General features: G+C 41.7%; 2 protein-coding genes across 2 annotated transcripts; both read right to left on the bottom strand.

The window, feature by feature from the left end:
• Window positions 1–38: 38 nt before the first annotated feature.
• LOC138210593 (uncharacterized protein C17orf114) lies at window positions 39–5,705 on the bottom strand. Its single transcript, XM_069169836.1, has 3 exons — window positions 5,463–5,705; window positions 1,281–1,376; window positions 39–1,175 (listed from the first exon to the last, which is right to left on the bottom strand). Exons 1-3 carry the CDS (start codon window positions 5,572–5,574, stop codon window positions 1,003–1,005), a joined length of 381 nt encoding a protein of 126 aa, XP_069025937.1. The 5' UTR covers window positions 5,575–5,705; the 3' UTR covers window positions 39–1,002.
• Window positions 5,706–13,281: 7,576 nt separating this feature from the next.
• On the bottom strand, window positions 13,282–18,457 carry tm4sf5 (transmembrane 4 L six family member 5). The gene is made up of 5 exons (XM_069169965.1): window positions 18,237–18,457; window positions 17,110–17,190; window positions 16,452–16,594; window positions 14,808–15,000; window positions 13,282–13,836 (listed from the first exon to the last, which is right to left on the bottom strand). Exons 1-5 carry the CDS (start codon window positions 18,408–18,410, stop codon window positions 13,819–13,821), a joined length of 609 nt encoding a protein of 202 aa, XP_069026066.1. The 5' UTR covers window positions 18,411–18,457; the 3' UTR covers window positions 13,282–13,818.
• Between the last annotated feature and the right edge of the window lie 1,067 nt (window positions 18,458–19,524).

Raw genomic sequence — 19,524 nt, 5'->3', positions numbered from 1 at the left:
TGCATCATGTCTGTAAGCATTCTGTTGTTAATCTGGAACCATGTTTTCACAGTTTCATATTTAATGCTGCAAAACATTACAGTCAACATCAATAAAAAACGCAGGAGACATTTTTGATACAAATCTTTTGTTATTTAGTTTGTTAAGAATGAAGACAAGTCTGACGTGATGTCGACTTCAATCGGTGATAGTTTTCTTTTTTTTGGGAGGCTCAGCATTTATATTCAAATACAGGAAAAATCTGCATTTTAGTAACACAAACAAAGCTTGTTTTTTAATAAGAAGAATATTAAAAGGAGTCAAGCATGAATAACAAAATGTCCAATAGAAATAACATTTCTGTGCAGCTCAGTTTACTTGATGCTTTTGTTTAAAGAGGAACCAACTAAAGTAAAACAGCTGCTAAACTTCTTCTATGTCGTGTCAACATGTCATGAAATTAGACGGCAGGATTCGAGTTGAAGCCAAATTCTTGACTGATTCAAAGTAATTCACTCTCAGCATTCAGGATTAGAAAGTTATCAGCTATTCTGGAAATCAAAGTCACTCGTGATGATGACTGCTGCTGCTTTGTTTTGTGGAACAGCTCTATTTAACATCAGATGGGATCTAAATCAGCAAATTTGAAAACTGAGCTTTTTTTTTTTTTTTTTCCACAAATCTTCAAATGAGAAATAAAAAAGAAAAGTAGAAAATTTTTACAAAAAAAAGAAAAAAATAATGCACTTCTCAGTATTGAATGCTGTAAACGGTCGTCTCTCTCATCCCACTCCGCCTGGAGTTCAGTCTCATGAAAGTGTTTCGGTCTGTTGTCCTCCGTTTCTATCGGATCGGTTGTGGAGAGTTCTGCGTGGGCGGCGAAGACGACGAGGTTAAAACATAAACTGCTGTCGATCATCTAAAGGTGACGTCAGATGCTTCTGCTCAACTATCCGGCTCCGGAGGCTCCGAGCGACGAAGAAAGAAAAAAAAAAGAAGCCCAAAAGGAGTCCATTTCTCTCCTCAGTAGGTGGCGTCCACGGCGTTGATGTTGCTGTCCAGCTGGTGTCTGAAGGACAGTCGGGCCTTGGTGGAGAAGTAGATCTGGGAGCCCCGACTCAGGCTTCCTGCTCCTTCGCTGTCGCTGCCCCAGGACGTCGTGGAGGACAGACGTGGATTCATCTCCTCGATGGGAACTGAGGTTTTTTTTAAAGACAAAAAAAAAAAAAAAAAAGTCAGGCTCTGCTTTGATAAAAGTGGCCGTTAGTTTGGTCCACGTGGGATTTTGAGCTGCTGCTCACCTGCTGCCGGGGGACACTGCCGGCTCTTGCAGCGCTCTTTACAGCGTCTGTAGAAAGGAAAACACTGCAGCATCTTCACACCCATGACGGAGCCGTCTGGAAGACAAAACATCACACGGGTCATTAGAGGTGAACTTTCTCCTCGACAGCTCACATTTATTAAGCCGGCTCGTCTGCTTACGGTCCTTCGTCCCCTCGTCGGGTCACAGTTTAATGGAATTATGATCAGTGGCATGGTGGCTTAATGCGAGCTGACAGTGACCAGCAACCAGCCACTCAGTCAGCCAGTATTTACCGTGCCATCATCATCATCGCCGCCCTGCCCGTTGATAATCCTGCAAAAGGACATCAGTGCCTCTTCGGCAGCCAGCAGAACCCGATAAGCTGAGTCCTGACGACCAGATTACACAGAAGTGATCTGTTGTCGGCATGGCGACCGGGGACCAAGCGGCCCGTGTCTCACCGGCGCCAGCAGCTTCTAGTTTCTCAAGGTTTCCCCGTGAGGAGTCCAAACAGCTGTTTTACATGATGTTGGACAACAGAGCAGCGCTCGACCTCGTCCTCTACCTGCTGCAGGTTCAGGACCTGGATGAGGAGTCAAACTCCTGATTTCCCTGATGATTAACCACCTCCAGATAAAGTCAGAGCCACACAGCAGAGCAGAGCTGCATTTGCTTCGGAAGAAGAAGAAGAAAAAAAAGAAGTTTATTTTAGTCTAATCAGGTTAAGAAATAGGTCAGGTGAAATGGGGCAGAGGGAGGTGATGGGCCTCCTCCACACTTTCTATTGTAATAGTGCTGAGAACTCATTCCTCAGCTGAAAATGACCTGAACTGTTATATGGAGCTGTTACATAACAGGAGACTCAGAAACAGTCTCAGAAATGAGGTTTTCCATCATTAGAGACTAGAATAGCTTAAAAGTGATAAATTGAAGGATGCCAGGACGGGGTTGATAAGAACTTTAGCAAACTAAAACAAAAGGTGACAGAAAACAAGCATACATGATACTGATCAGGAGTCTTCACATAGCAACTATTTAAAGTTGTTTATTTGGTGTTAATTTATCACGCTGAATAAACAATATACCCATGACCACTCCAGAATAAACACGTTTCCTGTGTTTTCCACGTGTGATCATATGTTGCAACATGTGATGACACGTGGAGAAGTTTTCACCTGGGAATCTACATCGGCTTTAAACCACGTTTCATATGTGCACAATCACATGTGGTCACATGATCATGTGTGTTTGTTTTCTGTCAGAGCAGCTTTAAATGTAACTTGATGCACTTTATGTCATTTTACAAGTGTGTGTGTTGGTTAAAACCTGGCGCCCCTTTTAAAAGGTTTTTCAACCTCAGCATCTATAAAAGTTCGACTGTGGACTTTTATTTTTTTCCCATGTCTCAGCCTGCTTCATCTAAACCCTCCCAGCACTCGCCTGTAATAAAACTCGTCGATCTGATGGGAAAACCCTTCGAGTGTGATAATCCTCATTGTTCATTGATCACAGGGGCGCAGATCTGGATATCTGATGGCAAACAGTAGACTGTGATTGCAGCATAAAAGCAGCCCAGTGTTGAGTGGGCAGACTGTTTACTTTTCAGTCCTTGTGCTGCAGTGATTTGCTTTTTTCACAGAGACGTGAAAGTTCACAGAGCTGCTGCAGCTCATTACAGACGAGCCAGAAGGGAGGCAACTCTTATTTTATACAAATTCACACAGTAGTTGGTTTTTTTAGGGGTTTTTTTCCCCCTCGACGTTGAACACACCTCCCTTCTCTGTTTCACTCAGGTGTGGCTCTGAAACTCAATCTCAGCTGCAGGCACAGTGAATCCATTATGTTTGGGTCAATTAAGAGGTTCCTCTCCGTCAGATGGGAGCTCGCAGTATAGCGCACATTGTAAAGAGGAAAGAATGAGGACGCTACAGGCTGACCAGGTTCCCCCCCCCCCCCCCCCACACACACACACACACACACACACACAATATGAAGGCCCTGGTCAGCAGCGAGGAATTTTGGGCACAGACCATGATTGGCTGTGGGGGTCTGGCAGCACACAGCAGGCTGGGAGGCCGGAGGAGAAAAACAACCTCAGATGGCAAACACATACACAGTGACCAGGGAGGGGGAGGAGGGGAGAGAGAGAGAGAGACGGGGGGGGGGGGGCAGTGGAGGACGGAGACAAAATAGACAGGAGGTAGAGGATGGGAGCAGCGAAAGATATTAAAAGGCTCATAAGGCGGAAAAACTGATGATAAAATAGGAAAGAAGAGTTGTTACAGTTCTCAACTTGTGCCTTTTTTAATCTTCTCATGTTTTTCTCAAACTGCAGCAACAGGCAGCCGACGGCTCGACAGGCAGCCGACGGCTCGACAGGCAGCCGACGGCTCGACAGGCAGCCCTTCGATAATGTGGTTTTACTCTTTCTATTGGTTGATGGGAACTGGAAATTGCGCAATCCTTCCAGAGGAACATGAAGACAAGCGTCTCCTTCTTCATCCTCCTGAGTGCATGTTTGTGCACGTATGTGTTTACAGGGAAATTAAGAAATGGAGTTAGTTGAGCTACTTAAATGTGTATTTTTCTAGCCCCCCCCCCCCCCCCCTCCATTCCATAAACAATGTTGGTGGAAGCAGCAAAGCACATGTGCTTTACAGTCCCACGATAACAATCCTCCCCCAGCTCCACCTCTCCACTCAGCTGCCCCCTCTTCTCTCGTCCCAGCGGCTTTGTGGGGAAAAAAAGAGGAAAAAAAAAAGAAAAAAAAAGTGCTGCCTTGTGTCACTGCCGTGGACACAAAGCCTCACTCAGGTCTGCCAGGCTGGATGACGCACATACACGCTCTGCGCATGCATACCTGCACATGCGTGTGCGGCCATTAATAGCTGCATACAATCCTCTTTCGTTCATATTAATCAGAGAAGGTGGATGAAGCAGCTTTTCTGTTGCTTTCATGCATCTCTATTTACAACAGACACGTGCAGCCGAGAGAATACTGGAGGTGTACTTCTGGTTCAACACATCTCTGAGGCAAATACTGCCAAGTTTTGACTCCACTATTTATTTATTTTGGCAGCTGTTACTTGTATGATGTGCCAGCTGCAAAATTAAATAGCTTACATGTTAATAAATCAATCAAATATTTAGTGTCTTTGTAAAACACGTACAAGTATCATTCTGCAAAACTAAGTACTTTTACTTTATATTACTCACTTTTACTTTGAGTTTAGGGAGTGTATGAAAGTTTATTTGGGCTGAACCTTGTTTCACCTAAACAAAAAAAACAAGGTCCTCACAAAATGTACTAATATTGTCTGTCAATGCTTCTTTTGACTTTTGAAATTACAATTTGCTTCAGTTTAAAACAGGTTTTCCTGCAGTTTTGAGCTCCTGTAACATGTCATTATTTACTTAACTGTATTCAGAGGAAATGCTGAAGTGAATCCAAGCTGCCCCTTTTCAGACTAACCTACTTTGAGCTATAAGAAAACTGGAACAGGTTATTCTCTGACCTCTAACCTCTTAATCACTTGCCTTACTTGTGGTTAGTTTTAATGATGAGAAAAAGTGAAATCCCTTTAGTTTAGTTCAGAGACCTTTTCACTGTTTAATGTCGGTAGTTTGAACTCCGTTCACTGTGCAGGTTTAAAAGTGAAGAAGCTGCACCAGACAGACTAATCTGAGCTTTTCCACTGATCACTGCATCACTGATGTCCCTGTCTCCTCTGATTAACGCTCCAAGACGTGCGTGTGTTTACATACAGATCTGTTATCTCATGTCATTGTTTAAGTGTAAAGTAGAGCCGAAAGGTGCCAATTAGGACATTTTATCAACCCTCATCAGAGCTGCGATTCAACCAGACCTCAAGAATTCATTCAAGCGTAAAGAATCAAGTTTGACAAGTAACAGTAGCTCACAAACAAACAAACGGAGCTTCACCAGCCTGTTATTTCTGAGCAGGAGCCCTCCCACCGACACACCTCCTCCTCCCCCTCCAAGAAAACAACAGCGCGTTGGAAAAAAGATAAGCTCGAAATGTCACGTTTTAAAGACTATTTATCCAAACAGAACACTTTATTTAGCTTTTAATTCAATTCTAACCGCAGTCTGGTAATATTCAGAAAGCTTCCAGTACAAAAACAAACTTTAAATTGTGCTTTAAACAAGGTTCCGTACCTGCTGAGATCAACTTGTAAACAGGAGAAGAAGAAGATGGATATTGCTGATAATTTCCCGGTTGTAACGTGTCCGTGCACCGTTCGGCCGCGGTCCTCGTCGCTTCCCACATTAATATCGTGGATCTGCGTGTTTTCTCGGTCCTGCTGCTCCGTCCTGCTCCTCCTGCTCCTCCTGCTGCTCCTCCTGCTCCTCCTCCTGCTGCTCCGTCCTGATGGTCCTTATGGGCAGCACGCGGAGAGCTTTCTGTGGCGCGCGGAGTGCCTGAACTTTAAATAGCTAATCCCTGGAGCGTGGTGAGCGGACACGCCTGCTTTCTCTCCGCTCTCCCTCCTCCCTTTTGCTTTAGTCCAGCGCCCCCTCCTCCTCCTCCTCCTCCTCCCTCCCCCCTGCCCCTCTCCTCCTCCCCTCCCAGCTTTTAGTCATTTGCAGCCGCGCACGCACCTCACGTAGTCCCACACACTCTTCCTTCTGCATTTGTTTTTGCCTCCATCTGCAGAAAGTGAAGGTGCAAACTGACAGCAGGTCCAAACGGGACTTTTCTTTATTCTCTGGTCATTTTCTGAGATCAGAGCAGCTTCAACTGCAGAGTTACCACCCAGCTGACTGTTATCAATCATTATTCATTTATTATATTGACCATAACAAGGCTGTTATCAGACTATGGGGATGGGCGGTTATCATCACACATCTGTCCCAAATACATCGGCAGACCGGACCTACAAGACAAATTGCACTCATACTCCTGGTCCAGAACATTATCAGAAGGAGGAAATCAGCTGATGTTGCATAACCCGTGACAGGAAGTAGGTGGAGGGAGGTTGGATGGATCAAACTCAGGACTGTTCCCGTTTCCCCGAAAAACAAAAGTTAACTAATTTCAAAGCTGCAGCCTGGAACTAACATCTCCCCCTTCTGGCGGTGGAGGGTAATTAAAAAAAACAATGGACGCACGTCTCCGACCGTGTCTCACCAGACACCAGATGTTAAAAACTCGGTGTACTCTGAAACACAGACACATGCGGATGTTCATTTATACGTACGAATGTTTATTTATACGTTCATTTATACGTACGAATGTTCATTTATACGTACGAACTCCTGCCCTTCAGGTTTAACTGACGTCCGTGAGTTCACGTAACAAACATTTCTAAGACATAAAGTACGCGACGTTACTTTTGTAAGTAACGTACTTTTTGTACGATAAGTAGTTTTGGTGCCTAAACCTTGTCGTAACATTAACTACGTGTTTGTGATTGTTACCATGACAACAAAGGTCGTGTTAGCTTGCCGCTTGCTGTCCGAATGGTCACATACTGGTCCTGTAGGCCTCGACCAGCCCGGATGTGTTTCTGACAGATGTGTGATGATAAACGTCTTTTCAAAAGTCCGATTAGAGACTAAAACCGGGTGGAACTGTTGAACACACGTTCCTTAACTGTCGGCTAAAGTCAAAGTTAAAGATGATTCAAACTTTTTATTATTTAACTACAAACAATACGTCAGCGTGACCGTCATAATGTCTTCATTTGGGCTAATTGCTCAAAACACATGACGTGCAGTTCATTTTCTAAACATGGTGACTTACTTAAAATACCACTCGAATATTCTTTTGAATAGACTTTTTTTTTCTGTCCAAGCAAAGTTACCTCGAGTCTCTTTTGTCCAATAATGTAAATAGCAGAAATCCCAGATCTGAATCGACACAAACATCTGATCGCTTTTCTCTTCAATTCATGCCCAGAAAAACCGTCAGAAACCTGTTGGACATTTTGAGATCACATTGAACGCTGTACAAAGAAACAACAGGCATGCCGTCACCTTCCTCGTAGAGAAAGCATTCAAGAAATAAAAGTGTGGCCAGATGTTGCTTTGTTGTGACCAATCGAAACGAGTCACGCAGGTTTTACACAAAAGTATTCGATTGTTGAATGAGGACAAATCTGGAAAGCTCAAGTTTAAATGAAATGAACCGTCCTGAATGAGACGACAATAAAGCAACATATAATAATTGGAGAGAGAAAAATGTTGTCTCTTCTCGGCCTCCTCGGCGGTTTATTGTTGCTTCGTGGCCGCCTGGCCGGCACTTCCAGCCTATCGAGGGCAGCTGACTGTTTGCAGGGATTTGGTCTGGTGGAAATTTACCCAGACGAGCTCTCGGAGTGAGTCTGAGCCTGCTGGTCAGAAATCTCCCAGGAAACAGTCGGTGCAGCAGCGGGGAGGTTTTCTAAAAGCTGCTCCTTGACTGTGAACAACAGGGACTCACACCATGTGAGGATTTTTTAAATACCAGATCATCGTGCGCGATTCTTAGCTTTGTTCAGTAAAATGAAAATACATGTAGATAAATATTTATATGTTTTAATTAGATTGTGTTTGGATTTTCTCCATCTTGTGTTTTCGGAGCTGGAAGTGACCTTTTTTCTTTGGATGAGATCAGGAGGCCTGACTGCACCACAGACCTGTCAGTCAAACAGACACGCCCCCAAAACATACTGGTTTGAGGCCCTAATATCTGATTAATGACGGGATCATTTTCAGATGCCAGAAAACTAATAACAATAACATTTAGCCACCAACACCGTTATGACTTGTGGAAAAAAACATTTATTGACTGTATTTCATGAGAGAAGTTGAACGGAGGCTGTTTAGAGCCAGCCCCTAGTGGCCCTGGATGGTATTGCAGTTTAAGGCACTTCTGCACGGACCCGTCCACTTTTATATAAAGTCTGTGGTTTGAACACGTTGTGTCTTATTCAAGTCCAACAGCAGTTATTCAGATAAAAAAAAAAACACTCATTTTAATGTCAAATCTTGCATTTGCTTCGATCTTATTCCCCGTTTAGTGTCCCGGGTGCTAAAACTACTATTAGAAATAAAAAAAAATCTAAATTGATGGATGTACTGAAGCTGCCCCTTTAAGAATGTGTTGCGACCGATTAATGAAAGGTTACAACCGTTTGATGCTTAACGGCAGCTTTACATTCACTTCCATCTGTTTGATGCTTGCACAGTAAGTGCATGTGCACGCTGACAGATTTACACTTGTGGATATATGAGTGAAGGACAGACGTGCTGAATGTGAACATTGCCTCTGGTTTCCACTCCATGCCGTGTGGAGGATTAACAGCAGGGCAGCAGACCTGGTCCACACTTGAAGTTTGGGATCAAACAACAGACGTGTTGTGGCATCAAACAGGAGAATATCTGATTCGATTTCGTTGAAATGTCCTTGATGCTCGTTAATCAAGTGAAAAATAGCTCTTTCCTTTTTCTTTTTTGTCGTTGAACAGACTCCAGATTTGCTCTGAAAGTCCTGTCAAACCTTCACAGAGAGTCGAGTGATCCCTCAGCAGTGTCACCTCACATACTCATTCCTCTCCTTGTAAGGTGACAAGTGCCAGTCGGCCGGTGGCCCGCGGACGATGATGAGGCAACGAGTGTGGCTTCCTGTGAGCCCACGCCGAGATTCACATATCAGGGATTAGACCACGCCCCCTGTCCCACTGGCCTCAAGTGCCTTCGTGTTATCAGACACTGGATGGCGAGTGGAAACTTGACATTGTCATATTTGACATCATCCCTCGTGAATCATTGTCCCGCTGGTAATTCAATCCCGCCGCTCCGCTGGCCGGGAGACGAGAATAAATCCAGTGAGGGTGAGGACAGACACACAAATAAGAAATCCACGTACGTAGTTTAAACTTACATCATAGCAAGAGTGGCCTAAAAATACTCCAGCTTGAACGCACATCTCTCGGAAACCTTGAGGAAGGAAAGTAGGATTTGCGATATGGTGCTGGGTATGTATGTAAATACACCCGTCGGCCCGCGACAGGATACCGTGTCAGTGTCACGTTTTGTCTTAACCAGGCGTGAAAAGTACACGCATGTATCTCCAGGGTCGAAGATGAAGTCCGTGGGATAGAGGTCATATGACGGAGTACGATCAGGTCGTCATGGGGATGGAACAAAAGCAGGACTTTTAACCTGGGAGACTGGAGAAAAGCTAAATTAAATGACCACTTTTGTTTAAGTAACTTAAGTTGTAACGTGTAGCTCCACAATTGCTCGTCATATATAGAAAGTTCTGAATTAGTTTCCTCATTCAGGTAAAGGCAAGATTTAAAAGTATTTTAAAGTAGTGTTGCTGATTCTTTTCCTTCCCAGCCAACTCATGTTATGTCATTATGGAAGTTCATGTCCTCAAATTGCATCAGAAAAAGGAAGCTTAATAACAGCTGCAGGAGCTACAAGCTGTGGGTGTTTAAAGTCTCAAGTCCAGGACTTTAAAATGACTGAATGTGTGAAATCCAGTTTGTTGATTTTCTTTTGTTGGTGTGTGACCTCAGCCGGGACCGACCAGCTGAGGTCACACACCCCCTTACTGCTCCTCCTTCCATACAGTCAGTCAGTTATATCATGTTTTTACATGTGCTTTTACATCAGCAAGACATATTTTAGTGATTACATTAATCCTGAAGGAGGGGGGGGGGGGTACAGTAGTATCTTACATGCAAATGAGCTGATAATGTTGAAATATTCAAACCATCTCAGGCCACGGAGCAGCAGACTGTCTTTACTTTTCCATCTGTCTTTCTGCTCAAATTTTTCAGATTCACTAGTTTGCCATTAAAACGTCTCGTAAGCAAAACGTCAGCGAGACCAACAATCATTTCTCTGTTCGCTTCCACAAACCGTCACCAGAGCAGAGATCAGTAGAGGCAAGAAGGGCCATTAAATGCTTTTAAATTGTAAAAACTTACGGGATAATTATTTGTATCCCAACGTTGCCATCAAAACTGAAATATAATAATTGACTACTGCACAAAATGAGATGAACCTTGTTTTGATTATTTACAGTTCATGTCTGTATCGTTAAATACGTGAAGATACGTTTTTTAAAGTCGACCAAGGACACCAAATTGGATTAATTACAGTCAAAATTGTGCGATTCTGTGCTAGGTTATGTTTACAATAATACAACCTATATATATGCCATATCATATTACTTATATATAGGTCGTATTATCAACTATTAATCCTAAGGGGTAGACGAAAGGCTGTGTTTGTGAATGAAGGTGTAGACGAAAGGGTGTGAATGAAGGTGTAGACAACAGGCTGTGTTTGTAAATGAGAGTGAAAGTACTGGGCCAAACCAAAAGGTCACAGGAGGAGGTCGGCGACCTGTGGGGTCACATACTGTTGTTCTTTGAGTCATAAACAGGAACAGACGGCTGTCGTGAGGACTCCAGGGTGTGAAGGAAGACAACCACCACCTCCACCAACCAACAAAGGACACATCAACACACATGACTTTTTGTTTTCAGTACTATAAGAAGACTGGGTCAGGGAGAGTCAGGAGGTCAGACTTCATGAACTGACACATACTCTGTTGCGGTCAGGGAAACATAGTCTGGACCCAGAGCTCTGTAAAATGGTTATTCTGCTGCTGTTAAATAAATATCTTGAAGCCTGACATCTTCTCCTGTTGCCTCATTAACGAACACGCAGGACTGGAGGCTGACACATGTTGGCTTTGTACTAGCAGGAGCCCGAGTCCAACAAAGTCTAAAGATGTGCGAAGCGAACAGTTTAGCTGTTTCTACATCATGGTTAGATTTTTTTATTTTGCTTTTGCTGCGTTCAGTTAGTGAATTAACTAAATAATATCGGTTCATCAAAATGAGTGCTTGTCTTTAATTTACTGGTGACATCAAAGGAAAGTCAATAATGAATCTCGTTTCATCTTTTGTTCGGTAGCTGTTGCGTTCTTGCTTCTAACGGCTGTCGAGAAAGACAAATAAATCAGGTCTGAGCTGAATTGTGACCAAATACTTTGTTGTGCTTTGTGTTTTAAGGGAAGATTTGCGGTTTCATTCTTTGTGCTGGATTTTATTTGACTGTAAAAACTCCTGCATGCAAAGTGAAGCTGTATTTCCTCACTTCAGGCCAGTTCTGGAACACGATATCCACGCTGCCGTTCAGAAACCTGCAAACAATTAAAAAAAAAAAAAGTGACATTACGTCTTGTTGGCGGTTGAAGTATAAAATACCACGTGTCAGGGTTACAGTATGTGATGATACAGTGTCATCAATACAAGTCAGCATCTTTCAAATGTTTTTATCTCTGTTTGAAACCAAACTTCAAATTAAGGACTTCAACGTTAAGATATCTCACCTGATTGGTGGTTTTTGTAGGCTGTTATCTTTCTCTTATTATGATCCGTCACAAACAAAAAAAGAATTGAATGGCAGATTTTAAGCGTAAGTTTGACCAGACGTGTAAAAGATAAAGATGCTGACAGAGTGTCTGAATGTGCCCGACCGCCCACTTTGTGCTGTGGGTCAGTCCCAGTGTGGCTGACGTGATTACTGGGTGGTTGAACGGTGCTGAGTTATCAGTTACGCGTGCTCACGTTTGGCTGCAGGTTGCAGCATGACTTGAATTTGAATGCGGCTGCAGCTGTGGACGTGTTGAAGAGGTCCAATCCGAGACACAGACGAGTATAAAGTTTAGAGATCGGAGCCTCCTGATGTACAAACGGCCGGTTAATAAGAGAGTTTATCTTGATCTTGGTTGGAGTGGTTTGTTTTTACTATTCTGGTCCAGACCGGCCGGTTCTGCCTCGATGTCCTGTTCTGCCTCCACTTTGTTATGTGAAGCCTCAGAAGACAGAATGAAGCAGGAGGAGGGAGTCGTTGCTAAATCGTGACCTCACCGCGGTCTAAATGAGCACCAAAGGCAGATCATGTTCTTCTGCTCAAACGACTGTCCTGTCACTCTTTCTTGTTTCTATTTTCGAGGAACCTCTTTCTGTCTTTGGAGTCTCCCTCCCTGCACTTTCTTTGCCTCTCTGAAATTCTTCCAGTGTGGCCCACGATTTGCATGAGAAGTGGCTGAGAACGGCCCCCTTCCCGTTTCCCTCCCTTTGTCCCACTATTCTTTTATACCAAATTCTTCACACTTGTGCTCCTTCCTCGCTTTGTGCTGTGCATTATATATCCTCCACGTCCTGGAAGTATGTGAACACGGAAACGGTTTCCAAAATAATTTCCACTTGAAATTAGCCACAAAGTTGAAGTGGAAATTACAGAAAAGGGAACATTTATGATCCACTGTTGCTCAAGCGTCAGTGATGAGGAAACGAGGCCACTGAAGCAGGTCTAAATGCATTTATCTGTATTTCCAGAGAGGCTTTGCTGTAGCTTTGAGCTGCAGCTTTGGGTTATTTGGTCTGTCTCAAGAGAACGTGTCTATATTTACCTGGGTGCAGCTCCACAACAGGCTTTTAACTTGAAAGTTAGGTAACAATTACCACGAAGCTGCGCCATGGCAACAAAAGATTATGAGCTTAACCCGCACCTGCACTAACCCGCTGTTTGTGCAGCTGTAATGTTCTCCGTGTCCACAGGGGGGGAGCATCCTGACCTTTGACCTCACAGTCATCCTGTTCGAGCTGGCTGTCTGACTGCCTGCGCTCAGCAGGAGGTGAGTAATTTACAGATCTGAAGAAAGAATGAGCAGAAGTTCTTCAACTGGATAATCAGAGTTACTGAATGAAAGTGTGAGAGCAAAGGTGTCTGTAAATATGTGTGTGTGTGTGTGTGTGTGTGTGTGTGTGTGTGTGTGTGTGTGTGTGTGTGTGTGTGTGTGTGAGGGCTGAAGACCTTAAAACGACCTGTCTGCTCTCCATGAGCTTTAATTTAATCTGCATAGTCAGCACAATTCATGTCAGACTGGGATAAACTATTTCAGATGTGTATGCATGTCCAAGAATTTTTTTTTTTTTTTTGCAAGACCACAAAAATTGAAATCTTTAAGAAAAGATGTTTTATTGATAATTACAGTTTTGATCTTCAGGCATTTTTTAAGGCACAAATACATTTTCTTGAGAACATTTGTTTTTCTTTCTCTGTAAATTTGGCATTTTCTGCATTTTTTTGTTTTGTTCATGATTTATTCAATTTTAATCCGATTTTTCTGTGAAATAAGTGATTTATCAAACACCCCTTCAGTCCAAAAGTATTGAGTATCGACAGTCACAGCGAAGTTAAATTAGCACCCCTTAAAAATGTCACTAATGAAGCACAAATGATGCAAACCTGCAGCGTGCCTGCTGAGACCATCAAGCTATTTACAGTTTGTTTCATACACGTGTGTCTTCAGTAAAGAAATTAGACATTTACACACAAGGAAAAATAACATTCACAAAATAGTGGAGTAAGGTGTTTGGCATGTTTTAAAAATAGAGTTTATCTAAAGGATCAAAGAGTATCAAAAGAAACATCTCATCCATCTTCTTCACGGAGATCCGGTGTGAACGAACGGTTTCAGCTGGATTATCTTCTTCTCTCACAGTCCGCCTTCGTCCTGCAGGACAGAAGTCACGTGTTCATGTTTCCGACAGGAAGACAGAGATGTTCATACATGTGAGCATCATGTTAATGTGTAGACGTTCGTTGATACAAGTCACATGTGGGTGTTTCCTGTTTTTCCTGCAGCACGTTGCTGAATAATGTTTTTTGCGTGACTTGTGAAAGGTGATGTTTTGTTTTTTTTACTCACTATACGTTCATCCATGTGATAAATCTGAGATTAATCTTCAACCTGTTTAGATATTTCTGTTCAAAAGTACACAAACCTTCCTAAATTTAGACCTTTTTCACATCTCCTGCCGAGCTGTTAGTTCACTTATTATAATTTTATATGAAGAAAATAATTAAACATAATTAAACCTTTCAGCTATTCTAAATTAAACTACAGTGTTTAATTTAAAAATATAATGATGTCCAACAGGAGAGCTGTCATGAGCATTTTTCTAAATATAAAAGTTGTGTAATTTTTCTTCTTCTCAATCTTTTTGTCTGACTTTTGTGATTTTTGTGTTACAGTATTCATCACTGATTGCACAAAAACAATTATATTCTTTAAAAGAATACCTTAACATTTTGAGAAATATTTGCCTTCTTAGAGATGGTTAAAGATAAACTCTCTTCTCACATCTGTACATTCAAAGTAATCATTAGCAGCTAGTTAACTCAGCATAAAAATAAAATCCCCCATAAATTGTGTTTGCACTCATATTATCAACAAAGGGGTCAAAACTACACAACTTTTTCTCTCTTTCCTGTTTTTGATTAAAAAAAAATCAACAACTGAAATCAAACCAGCACCGCAGCAACAGGGAGCTGCTAAAAGTCCCACATTTCACTGCGATTAAATTACTTATATCTTTATCACCTATTTTATAACCTTCACGAGGCTCAGAAATACTCTTCATTACTCATTATGTGATCGCGTTGAATTTATCTTTGCACATTTTTCAGGATTTGTTCACTTACGTCTTTTCTGTCCCGACAGTCTCCACAGATGCATCCGATGCAGCCGTTGACCACCTGGATGCTGCAGAGCACCCCCTGCAGCACGCCCATGGACAGCAGGATGGAGAAGAGGACGACGTGCCACATCACCGCGTTGTCCGGCTTCACGCAGGTCGACCATATAGTCTGGTTTACGAGGTAGCTGCTGTTACCGCTGCGAGGGGGAACAGAGGTACGGGACACACGGCTTTAAGGGATGTACCTGTGGAGCCGGCCAGGGTTAAGGTGCAGCGAGAAGAAGCTGCAGAGATGCAACAAGTGAAAACGCATGGAAAATATAAAGGAGACGAAATGAGAAGGAAAGTAACAAAATGATCACTTGAGAGAAATTAAAGGATTTAAAGGAATAATTTGACATTTTTTTAATTGCAAATTCTCTTCCTGAGAAAAGATCAATCAAATTTAGCACAAACACTTTTTGTCAATTATGGATATTTTATGAGAAAAGACCAAAGTCCATATTTTGTAAATTGAGCTCCTATCTTTTCGTTAATGATTAATTTCTATTAATCAGTAAGTGATTTATTCTCTTGAGTGCCTAATAAGGAGAAAACTCCCCCGTTCAAATCTTCAGACTGTTTTTTTAGACCCTCTGATATTTGACACAAATCTTTTTCAAGGAAGTGCCGACCGCGAAGTGTCATAGAAAGTCATAGAAAACAATAGAAAACAACTCAGAAGATCAAAAAGTTGATGTGTAATTTCCTGTAGAATTTATATCTATTTTGCTGTCTTAAATCCAAAGAAATTAGTTTCCTAAATATAAATTTCAGTCTCCGACTATTTTCTGAATGTTTGAGTCAGAAAACACAAATCACTTTTAGAAGTATGTGATCTCTGAGGTCGAGTATGAAAGACAGTAATGTGGAATAACAGAGACAGAAAAAGGGGAAACTGAGGTTTACTGGAGGAAGGACAAGCTGAGGTTGAGTATTAATATCCCAGCATGTTTTGTGTTATCAAACTTGGTTCCCTCCTTGCGAACACTGGTGCTCTTTGAGCTACAGTCATTATGAATATGGATATACAGCATACATATTAAAGAGGAAACTCATATTCATCAGCAATCAGCTGATAATCACATTATCACTTCAACACCATCACTCTGGCTCTTAATTGAAGTCATATTGTTCTTTGGTCTCCAATTGAGATTCAAACTATTTCCCTCCAAACATTAAATATGTTTTTTAAGTTTTAAAAAGACCAGACTAAAAAAAAGTGTTGGTTTCATTCTGAATTATTGGCTCATCACTGCACCATAAGTGTTGGTTCAGGGTGCCACCTACTGGATTATAACAGTATTACATTTATATATATATATATATATATATATATATATATATATATATATATATATATATATTTTTTTTTTTTTTTTTTTTTTTTTTTTTATGATGAATTTATGCTGGTCTGCTTTAAAAAAAAAAATTAAAAAAAAAAATTAAAAAAAAAAAAGATAAATGAAGAGAACATAGAGATAAGAAAAGAAAAGTGGAAATAAGGAGGGTTTTTTGTACTGTTGCACTGATGAGCGTCACCATGACGATGACCATGAGGAACATGTTGATGAAACGTAGACATGTCATGATGGGAGGTTTCACTCACGTGCCCATGTTTTCAAAGGGGTACTTCCACTCGTTGTTCTCCACTTGACACTTGGGTCCAATAGCCAAACCGGCCGAGGCCACACTGGTGCAGTAAATCGCTCCAACCAGCCCGAAAGCAGAGGAGAAGACCGAGTTCAGCATCTGAGAGACAGGAATAAAAGCGTCGCATCAATATATATATTTTTTTTTTATCTCCAACAGAATGTGAATTATCATGAGCTCTAAAAGCAGGTTTGAGGATGTCAGACTGTTCGTGGCACCGAAGGCCAAACGAACACCTTTAACTGGACCTGACTGACACAACACGCTTCCTTCTGAACTACAGAAGAACTTTCAAAAGACCAAATGGTTTTGGTTTTTTGGTTTTGGTTTTTTTCTGAAAGCAAGTTACATGATGTTAAATTGCTGCTCTGACATTCACAGTAAACGGCTCCACAACTCTTTATAGCCTACAGCTGATAAAGAGCTGCATACTTCTGCAAAACAGTTTCAGCAAAACGCGATGTCTTTAAATAGATAGTTTATAATGGACGGGCGTTCCTCTCAATATAATCCTGAAGCTAAGACACACCTGTAGTTTGTTCTGATGTCCTTTGCTCAACATCGTTATCAGTCCAGTACTCGACATGTCAGTCCTTAAAAATGATTGGACTCACCCGGCAACGGTTACCACAGCAACCATTTCCACAGCAACCCTTGCCCCCGGCCCTGATAGCCGAACAGCTCGGACACAGCATCTGAAAATGAGCACAAAGAAAATTATTTACCTCAGTTATCAAAGAAAAAGTTCAATTTTCCAAAAAGTTATTTGAGTTCATTAGTTTTTGAACAATAAAACCTCAGCTTCTAAATAAACACTGAAAATCAACTCTACCTACACATTTGAATTTATATATAAATATATATGTATATGTGTGTGTGTGTGTGTGTGTGTGTGTGTGTGTGTGTGTGTGTGTGTGTGTGTGTGTGTGTGTGTGTTCTCTCTTATCTCTTAAAACAAATATTTGTGAATCCTGAATTCATTTGGACTCTTTCGTCCCAGCAGCCGTCGACCTCCACACAGTCGAACTTCCTGTTTCCAAACTCCGGTGTCACGATGCCGAAAACGTGCCGACACCTTCACAAGACTCAGAGGTCGCTCTGATCCATTCGATAAGATAAAATGTTTCTGAATCATTTACTGTTGTGGAGATTTACTGTTGGTGGAAGTGGACATCATCAGATCTTTGTGTGTTTGTTCTTGGAGAAGAGATTCAATGAACCCAGAGCTCTTCTTTATGGAGCTTCATAGTAAAACATACTTTTAATATCATAATCCAACTGGAGGAACTTTTACAATCATATAAGTTAAGGTACTGCAGTGTATGAAGTAAAATTCCAGTATTAAAAATATCACATAATATTAATAATTATGGAGCAAAATGTGGCAAAACTAACATATAAAGTACAGTATTATATTATTTGATCATTATTAGCAAAGCATTAATGTGTAACTTGAATTTTTCAGTCGTTTTTGTCAATGTTCAGCTGATTTTATCTCTATTAAAGTTTAATATACAACTTTCTTTCTTTATTATTTTTGTAAAGTAAACTTTGCTTACAAATAAAAGTAGTTGAGAAAGAAGTAAAATATTTCTCTGACAGTTTATTCCACTTAAACAAATAACACTCAATAAAACTTAATACAAGCAACTAGGATTTTACAGGTTTACACAAGAAGTTAATGAATGAAAAACCAATAAAGACAACCAATAAAACATCCAGTTGTACGTGACCGACTCACAAACAGGCCTCCTCCGATGAGTCCTCCCATGAGCCAGACCTCCGTGGAGATCTGGTCGTTCTCCAGACTCGTCCCGTCGGGGAAGAACAGCAGCAGGTTGGATATCATGCAGATGAAGGCTGAAGACAGCAGGATGAGGCCCACCAGCCGGGAACATTTCCCCGTACAACACATGCTTCTTCTGGGCTTTGGCCTCTTTCTCTAAAATCAGCTGCTTTGTCTTCTCGTCCAGGAGGAAATGAAGGAGAGAGAGAGAGAGAGAGAGAGAGAGAGAGAGAGAGAGAGAGAGAGAGAGAGGGAGAGAGAGAGAGAGAGAGAGAGAGAGAGGGGAGAGAGAGAGAGAGAGAGAGAGAGCTCATGAAAGTCAAACAGAGTCAGTGATCGAGCAGGACGAGAGAAGGAACAAAGGCCGAGTGTCGGTGGGTCGATGTCAAACCTGCTGTCCTCTCAGTGTGTGTGTGTGTGTGTGTGTGTGTGTGTGTGTGTGTGTGTGTGTAACCTTTGATACCTGCTGATGACTGTTTGCTCTATTTACGCCCGTTGCAACCATAAATGAGGGTTCGGCCTTCGGTGACGTCTCAATAAGAGCTTTGTCTTCAATTCATGTTTTGTTATTTTGCAATTCTTTGTAAATAATCTCCTCAGCAGCCCGTCGGGGTGTTTGCAGGAACAGGAAGTCCACAATGAATATTTAAAGGTTAGTTTTACTCGTTCATCATGAGGAGTTTGAGATATAACAGTGAATGATGTCATTGCAGATTTGTCATGATATTTTACTGTTATTGGAATATATTGTTTTTAGGATGGTGGGAATGATTTCAACCTGACAGCTGTTCGGAAAACGTTTATTGTTCACTGACTAGTTTTAGATTTCTTCTTCTGCTCTTAAAGCTTTTATTCTTTTTACAGTTCAGAAAGAAGTTACTCACATTTTTATCTGGATTTACTTCCATCCATCCATCCATCCATCCATCCATCCATCCATCCATCCATCCATCCATCCATCATCCATCCATCCATCCATCCATCCATCCATCCATCCATCCATCCATCCATCATCCATCCATCCATCCATCCATCCATCCATCCATCCATCCATCCATCCATCCATCCATCATCCATCCATCCATCCATCATCCATCCATCCATCCATCCATCCACCCATCCATCATCCATCCATCCATCCATCCATCCATCCATCCATCATCCATCCATCCATCCATCCATCCATCCATCCATCCATCCATCCATCCATCCATCATCCATCCATCCATCCATCCATCCATCC

The sequence above is a fragment of the Embiotoca jacksoni genome, unplaced genomic scaffold (genome assembly GCF_022577435.1).
Source record: "Embiotoca jacksoni isolate LCO1_2020_lvr unplaced genomic scaffold, fEmbJac1.0.p SCAF_47, whole genome shotgun sequence".
In the NCBI taxonomy this organism is placed as follows: domain Eukaryota; kingdom Metazoa; phylum Chordata; class Actinopteri; family Embiotocidae; genus Embiotoca; species Embiotoca jacksoni.
This window is presented reverse-complemented; position numbering and strand designations above follow the sequence as displayed.

What these genes read in the sequence shown, in the direction of transcription:
- LOC138210593 (XM_069169836.1), bottom strand. Translation starts at nt 5,574, where the DNA reads ATGTGGGAAGCGACGAGGACCGCGGCCGAACGGTGCACGGACACGTTA. An exon ending in TTACAAGTTGATCTCAGCAG is followed by an intron (nt 1,377 to 5,462) that starts GTACGGAACCTT and finishes TTTGTCTTCCAG; the next exon opens with ACGGCTCCGTCATGGGTGTG. An exon ending in GCAGTGTCCCCCGGCAGCAG is followed by an intron (nt 1,176 to 1,280) that starts GTGAGCAGCAGC and finishes AAAAAACCTCAG; the next exon opens with TTCCCATCGAGGAGATGAAT.
- tm4sf5 (XM_069169965.1), bottom strand. Translation starts at nt 18,410, where the DNA reads ATGTGTTGTACGGGGAAATGTTCCCGGCTGGTGGGCCTCATCCTGCTG. An exon ending in TCATCGGAGGAGGCCTGTTT is followed by an intron (nt 17,191 to 18,236) that starts GTGAGTCGGTCA and finishes GCTCATTTTCAG; the next exon opens with ATGCTGTGTCCGAGCTGTTC. An exon ending in CCCTTTGAAAACATGGGCAC is followed by an intron (nt 15,001 to 16,451) that starts GTGAGTGAAACC and finishes TCCCCCTCGCAG; the next exon opens with CGGTAACAGCAGCTACCTCG.